Source organism: Zingiber officinale, chromosome 8A (assembly GCF_018446385.1).
Source record: "Zingiber officinale cultivar Zhangliang chromosome 8A, Zo_v1.1, whole genome shotgun sequence".
Taxonomy (NCBI): Eukaryota; Viridiplantae; Streptophyta; class Magnoliopsida; order Zingiberales; family Zingiberaceae; genus Zingiber; species Zingiber officinale.
The window spans coordinates 104,203,751-104,211,586 of NC_056000.1; the positions used below are offsets into that span (position 1 = coordinate 104,203,751).

The 7,836-nt window shown below is 46.1% G+C and overlaps 1 protein-coding gene across 1 annotated transcript; it reads right to left on the reverse strand.

Annotated features, from left to right (window-relative positions):
• Positions 1 to 1,955: 1,955 nt before the first annotated feature.
• Positions 1,956 to 5,087, reverse strand: LOC122009897 (protein LONGIFOLIA 1-like). The gene is made up of 4 exons (XM_042566212.1): positions 4,688 to 5,087; positions 3,268 to 4,611; positions 2,979 to 3,192; positions 1,956 to 2,906 (listed from the first exon to the last, which is right to left on the reverse strand). The coding sequence occupies exons 1-4, from the start codon at positions 4,853 to 4,855 to the stop codon at positions 2,299 to 2,301; spliced, it is 2,334 nt and encodes a 777-aa protein (XP_042422146.1). The 5' UTR covers positions 4,856 to 5,087; the 3' UTR covers positions 1,956 to 2,298.
• Between the last annotated feature and the right edge of the window lie 2,749 nt (positions 5,088 to 7,836).

Here is a 7,836-nt window from a genome sequence, read left to right on the forward strand (position 1 = left end):
ATCCATGGGTTCGGTCGACCGATCAGGCCGATTCTTGCAAAACATAGTTAAATAAAATATTTCTATAAAATAAAATTAGTATAGTAATATATGATGCATGAGTAGTAATTATAGTAGAACTCTTTTGATCTCAACTTGAAACCTTCCCGGTTTCTACAATTCGATCAACGACCTAGGGTTTGTTCCTTTCCGGAACACGACCTCACCATCGCTCCTCTCCAATTGCTTACCTCAACCTACCTGCCAAACATTGGTCCTCCAAACCTATTTGAACTTTACCTCTTATCATCAGATCATCTCATCAGGGCTTCCTCTTGATATTAGATTATCCAGACCTATCGAGCTTTCCTACTGAGTGTCGAGTTCTCTCGACCCACTTGGACTTTCTGCCTGGCTTCCACAATTTGCTAAGACTTTTTCGGTTGAGTAAACATCCTGCACATTTTGTTAACTTGTTAGATTACAACAAGATTTAACTTAAATATTTGACAACATCAAAACTCATATTCGATTCTGGTGTACTCTGCACCAACAACTTTAGGACAAGTTTGAAATTGACATATATTGATAACATTTCTTGTAATTTCCACTCTACACATCCATATCTAGATCTATTTCATTAATAAAATTGGTATGATGATTGTTGTTGAGGTTTGTTACATGCATATATAGTAGGTATGATCTCTTTAGTCCTATACCAATGAAGTTAATAGACTAAATTATTTACAGGGGTATTCTATACCTATAAAGTTTGATGTAAACTAAAGTTACACTTGTATTTCATATACAACTCACATGTAGTCCAAGTGAGAGATTGTTGGATATTATTATTTCTATTGGTGAACTTAATTGTAAGTTGTAAATATGAATACAAACTGAATCTATTTAAGTGATCTAACTTGATATTATTGGGTTTCATATTATTAGATGTGGATTTAATATGTAGAACCTTTTAGTCCGATCCATTATTATATATGGGTTGATAACATATTAGTGTCTCTATATAAGGGAGATGCCCCCTTAGGATATCTTGGCATAATCTTTGTTCTCCATTAACGAAGGTTAAGCGGTGTCGTCAACCCTAATTCTCTTGAAAGGTATTTCTTATTGCTTCCGTTTCTTTTTCTTCCTTAGAGATATTCAGACGATATTACAAGACAAGGATGACTTTTTAATCAGGTTCTTTATCATTTTTGGTTAATGCTTTTCATATGATATATCATGTTTTAATCATATATGTTGTATTTCCTATTTCGAATTCTTTATGGTTTTTAAAATTCATAGGACTTGGGTTATACAAATTTCATCACTATGAGCTTTATTTCCGGATAAATTGCATTTTGACTAGGAATATCCTTAGTTCCTCATTCTTTTACGCAAAGTTCTCCCCTACGGCATTGCTCACGACCCAACTCAGAAACCTTATTCCAATTCCAAGTGCCCAGGCGCCAGCTATTTATATTGAACCAGCCAACCAACTATTTCTAAATTCAACTAGTTTTTTTCGTCTTCCAATTATTAACTCACATAGCACCAACAGTCGTTGCACTCTTCGGTTCCAATTCACTCAACCTGACAACCAAATGCAATTCACTTCCTGATTCTGCAGCCAAGGCACATAAAATTGTCTACATCATAGTGAGTTTGGTAAGGCAACATAAGTATACTCAGCACAGCCAAGCGAAACCAGTCAAGACCAAGAACAAGATAATTGTAAGTGTGTTCAATTTCATGGCCCATCTTTCTCAAAATGGAAACATCGCGAGGCAGCCAAGCAAAGCCAACCAAGACCGAAGAACAAGATAATTGTGATTGCGTTCAATTTCATGGACCCCAATCTTTCTCAAAATGGTAACATTGCAGGGCGTTCGTGTAGTATCACTTCGATTTTCAATAAATTTAAAATGTTGAACTACTGATCGCTACTTTCGAATTTACCATGAAAAAAATTACTGTAAAACTGATCATTCTAGGATTAATATACTGGTAAAAAAACAAACAGGTGGGCATGGGCTTTGTAAGCCAATGACAAGACAAACGCCATATGAGTCTAGGTTTGCATTGTCATTTGCCGCCATCGAGACCCATTCAATATTTCCGCGCCTCCCTCGGTCTCATCCACTCAAGGGCCCAGGCCAATGTCAACCTAGCCCACGTGTTTACCACGTGCCTTAAAAGAAAAGGAATTATTCTCTTACTAATGTGATGGTTACAACCTTTGTAGCATTACATCGGAACCGTTCAAATTGGATCCAAGCGTGACATTTTGAAGTTTGGGGGGCCGGCTTGATTTGAATCTTAGAATTCGAGCTTGCGGCGGGGAACAAGGCGGCGAGCGGGGGCGAGATCGCGGATTGCCTCGGCGACGAGGTCCTTAAAGACTAGCCGCTCAATGTCAAGGATGGTGTCGGACATCTCGGGACCCGGTCGGGACCATCCGTCGCTGAGGCTCCTGTTGATGTCCTTCCGCACCGCCCTGCCCACGGCGGCGTCATCCATCCCGCATTCTTCCACCGCCAATGCCAGTTCACGTAAGCCGCGGATATCTGCCCATACTTGTCGAGGCGGCACCTCCTCCTCGCCCGGTGCCGGAGGGGAGATCATGGCCGGCGAGAAGGCGTCCCAGGGGGACACCCGTCGTGTCTGGTCGAGGATCTCGGTCACGGTGTCGAAGAGGAGGCGGCGGTGGAGACGGTCAGCCTTGCATGAGTCGATTGCTTCTCGGCGCTTCTCAAGGACCGCGTACACTGCTGCGCACGCATCGCCATAGCGGTCGCATGCGCGGACGACCTCACAGACATAGCGGTAGTCGGGATTCCCATCCTCCAGTCCACCGTTTGCGTCGCCTTCTATAGTCGACTCGGTCGAGGACCACTGCGACTCTTCCCTGTCGTCCGTCAGCAGATCTGCGGACAGGATTAAGTTATTATCGTGATGATCCACAAACTCAGACCAGCAGGCGAAAGTGTTGGGAATACCTTTGAAGTCGATGGACCGCTTGCTTAGGGGGGAGGGCGAAGGCGAGCCCTCCTCACCGAGGAACGCGAGCGAGTCGAGAACGGAAACGGGGCTTGGTTGCAGATCCGATGCTGTGGATTGCTCCGCTCCGGTGAACGCCGCGATGTTGTGCAATAGCTTGTCGCACCGCTCTAAAAGATTTCGTTCTGGTCTGTACTCCTCTGCTTTTGATCTCTGCATCGTCAAAACCACACATTTTACAACGATGTCGACTTAATCGAAAGGGTTACAGCAGATAGGCAATTGTACCACGAAGTCATATTGAGAGGACACAATGGCCCTGTTCTCGAAAAACGTTGTGGAGGTATCGTCCTCCGCCGGTGAATAAACTCTGTCTTCCGATGATGGATTCGTTGGCCGCCGGCTTCTCGGCGATCGGGCAGCAAGAAAATCCGGCCCCAAAATCTTTGGACTAGATTTTGGGGAGACGATTGGCGAGGTCCTCCGTTGGGGTTGTGAACGCCTGTGTGCCACCTCATTTTGTGGTCGCCGGTTCACCGGTGAGCTCGGGCTCTCAGGCGACTTCGGGGCTCGATTCCTCCGCTCATTTCCTCTTAAGAGACTATCAACTGGCGTGCGCTCACGACGGACAAGCGACGGGCTCTGGGGCGCAGCGCCGATTTTAGGCAGCAGCAGAGGCGACTCGCCAGTACGCCCTCGTAGAGCCTTGGTTGTGGATTTCATAATAACTATTGGAGCGCCTTCGTGGGTCAGGCATTGGTTGCTGTAAGGATTCCGGCAGCCACCGACTAGAGGAGAAGGGTTGGAGTGGAGGAGTCCTTTTAGATGGAGTACCTCCAAAATTTGCTTTACCGTCTCCATATCCTTCGCAGGCTCGTCGATTCCTCGCATCCTTAGCCGCTTCTCTATCTCTCCATATAGAGTCCCAGGGCGCTTCGACTCCGGGAAGATGTCCTCGGCGTCAAAGAAGATCTTCCGCTGTAGCGGAGGTAGCGGTCCATTCTTCGACGGCGGCATTGCCTTCGTCGTGTTATTGAGTTTGAACTTAGCCAGGCTGACCGATTTAAAGAACTCCTCGGCGGAGATCGGCTCAGATCTGGCGGGGCCTGGATGCGCATTGTGCATCGAGCTCACGCCGACGAAGCCATAGCACGACAGATCCTTACGGATTCGTGACTCGGAGGCAGATCGTTGGAGCTTGGCCCCGATGGGCTCAGCTCCGCCTTCGCTTCTATGGCTTGGAAAACCCTCTAGCCCCATTAGCCGCGCAACGACGCTGGGAGACCGCCTCTGCTCGTCCCCTGCTTCGGAGCCGTCAGATTGGGCTCCGGTGTTTACCGGATCAGCCGTCCGGATCTGCCGCGGATGGAGCTTTCCCTTCGCGTCAAGCACCGCGCGACTGTCGAGAGAGAGTCTGGGGCCGTCGCGGATCCTGCACGACGTCTTCCCTCCCTCGCCGGCCTCAAAAATCTGGAGCGGCAGGGGAAGTAATCGTCGGGCGGGTGTCCCTGCGCGGCTCTCTGGGGAGGAAGGATATACCACCGGCGAAGAGGGAGGAGGAGGCTGGCTCTCCTTAAACAACGACGGAGAAGAAGAGTCCGATCTCGTCGACGGCGAACTCGATCCGGCGATCTGAAATCGGCCATCCAACAATTAGAAAACCAAACGAAAACTAAAAGTAACCCCATCCAAGGTGACAGGAACTCACCGAGGCGGTGCTGAGGCGGCGAGCGGAGAAGCCACGCCTGCCTACGACGATGTGGCCGCGATCAAACAAATGGAGGAAGCCGGTCATGCAGCCTATCTGCCGCTCGAGGCGCTGCTCCTCGAGGACTCCTCCATGGCTGACGACGCCGGGCGTCATCTCCACCAACATCTCGCCTTTCTTTTCCTCGCAACAACTTTCTGCTTCACAACTCCAACTCACTCCTCTCCCGCATGCACATGGGAAGCTTGTCCTCGCATTCGCTCATCCACCGCTACTCTCGTTAGTTTTTAAAGCGTCGGAGATGGGCGGCCCAGTGCCGAGAATACCCCCATTGAAGGAACAATAACGGATGCGTCCGCGTGACGTGGTTTCGCTTCTGAGTTTTGGGCTCAGGAATGGAGCGCGTAGATTTTTGTGTTGGCAGTCCGCAGAGTTAAATGCAGTGTCAGAAGGCGAAAGCGAAAGCCAAAGCGAAAGTTTACGCCTGCAGAACCTCAGCCGAATTTGAACTTTGACCGCGTGACCACGACATGCGGCCCGCCTCTCTAACCCGACACATACTATAGACCCAACACTTCGAGGCAAGTAGTAAAGTTTATTAATTACCATGCCCTCGGTGGTAATAACAAATAACGACTACAGGCACCATTACATTAAGCAGGCTTAAGGATATTGATTCCAGTGAGTGTTTTGGGAGTCTGGCTGGAATTGCAATAGGGCGGAGAAATCATAAGGTGAGGCGTGGCGTCCCCGGACTGAGCACGTGATCGCGGAAAGGGACGGGTCGGTTGAAAATTGAACTTGGGCAACCATCGCTGTCGCAGCGCGTCCAAAAAACAGGAGTGTGGGTGAGTCCCTCTCGGTTACCACACCAGCTTTTACTTTGCCGGTGTAACACCAAGGTAGATTGGAATCCCGTTACCCAACCTCCACGAGGAGAAATACCTACATACCTTTTTTGCACAGTGACGTGGCGCTGGTTTGGGAGGGGGTACGTAGTATACTGAATGCGTCTGACACTTCCATGTCACCCAAATACTACGGCTGGCATCTGATACTTGAAATTGTGGAAACATAAACACGGTTGAGGCGTGCTTGGCTTGGGCATGGCGAGAGCCAAGGAGAATCCGGTTTCATCCACGCTGGGCTCAGACCGACTATGGCCAGCAGGATGGCTTCGGCAGTGCTCTCAGTTCCGGCATCAGGATCTCCACCGGTTTGCTTAACTTTTCAGCAACTGATTATGACGTGGGATAAAATTCTCTTTAAGACCATATTGGCAAATTGACATCTCTTAGTATCTAGATGATAACATTGGCAGCACCTTTAAATGCGTAGATCCCTAAGCTCCTCAATCTAAGCTCTCCGTTGAGCGCCTCTCTTCAAAGTTTCCGGAGCTGTCTTTCCGAGTTTTTGATATTACTCCAGGACATACCTAAGCACAAATCTTTTATCACACTGGGTCATGCTTAGGCATGCTCCCCACGCCGCTTGTCACATGATTTAGCATCCAATCTCAACAGCAAATTTCAGTCATACGATTTATATACATTACAAATGAACTATAATTCATTGGTCTGGCTATGGTGCAAGAGGTTATCGGTAGTTCGGTACATGAAATTCTCGTTATGCAAGGTCCCGGAGAAAAATTTATTATACACAATTTTATCTTATTTTTTTTTATAAGAGGTTATTTTTAGAATTCGAACTCATGATCTTTTAATCCCACAGTAATAATTTTATCATTAGATCAAAATCCCCCTCCTAATTTTTAATTATAATATATTATAAAATATTTTTTTCTAGTGAAATAAAAAATTTGAGCAATCTACTTCTTCTCTAATGAAGCATGCAGAGTGAAAACGAGACCGATTTTTTTTATTAAAAAAATAATCCTAACTGATCAAAACCCCCTCCATGCGAAGGACGGATCAGTGGACATCTTCTTATCTGTATATTATGGATTAAAAGATGATTCATTGTATGAAAATTTTTAATTTGAATAGATTTCATTTTTAAATAGATAAGATTTATTTAAATTAAGGGTCTAATTTATCTATAAATTACGAATCAAAAAATCTATCCTCCTCGTGAAGGATTATTAGGTATGAGCATAAATAAGAATGTAAATGAATTAAACCGGTTGACTTATTTTAGTCGATTAAAAAAATATTTAATTTATATTTTAAATTATCGAATTCGAGTTTAACTATATTGGATAATTTTTTAAATTGAATTTAAACTCATATTATTTTATTTAGTCGTTCGCTAGTTGTTCATAAGAACTCTACTTATTTTTATTTTATTATACAATATACTCATATTAAGATTTAAATAATTAATTCAAACTGAACTTGAATTAAAGACATTTTAAATTATAATTTCATTTTAGTTCGAATTAAGTTCAAACAACTCGAACAAACTCGAGCTCTAACTCTAATTCAAAACTAGCACAAGCCAAGATTATTTATGATCCGATGGTAAGAACGGGGCATCCATGCCGGTGGCGGTCAACGACACGTGGAGGTTAAAGGTCAATAGGGGCGACCCCAAGATTCTACCGAGCAGACAGAACATCTGACCGGTCGGCAGGATGTCCTCTAGGCCGATCGGAATATAGCTCGACCACAGGTCAAGTTTCCGACGCTTAAGGTAAAGGAGCTTATGGGCCGAACGGGCAGACCACTCGGTCGAAGCACAGATCACTGAGGTGTGATCCCATCCGAGCACAGGACCGAGGATCTTCCCGCTCGATCCAATACATACACGTACCCGAGTGCTAGGAGCACCGAGCGGCCGGACCTCTTGGCCCTGGAACCGACAAGAGACGCAAAAAGACGAAAGGGACAGCTGGTAACATAATCCTCGAGACGTCTGCCGCCGACAAACAACATGGTCTGCGACCGGACCGGACAGAGTATCGTACAGTGGAAGTTTCCACCGTCACGTCAGGGATATGCTCGGACGATTGCGGAATGACGTCAGACATGCTTTTTTGACACACTCATTTGGAGGTATGTTTGGGGAAGCATGCACGCATCGAGAAGCGTGTCCGTGCCTTCCCGGGGTCGTATATAAGGGCCCCAAACTTCGATGGAGGTATGCAGAATTCTCATCACTATAGCCACAGTTACTCTGCCTCTTTTCTT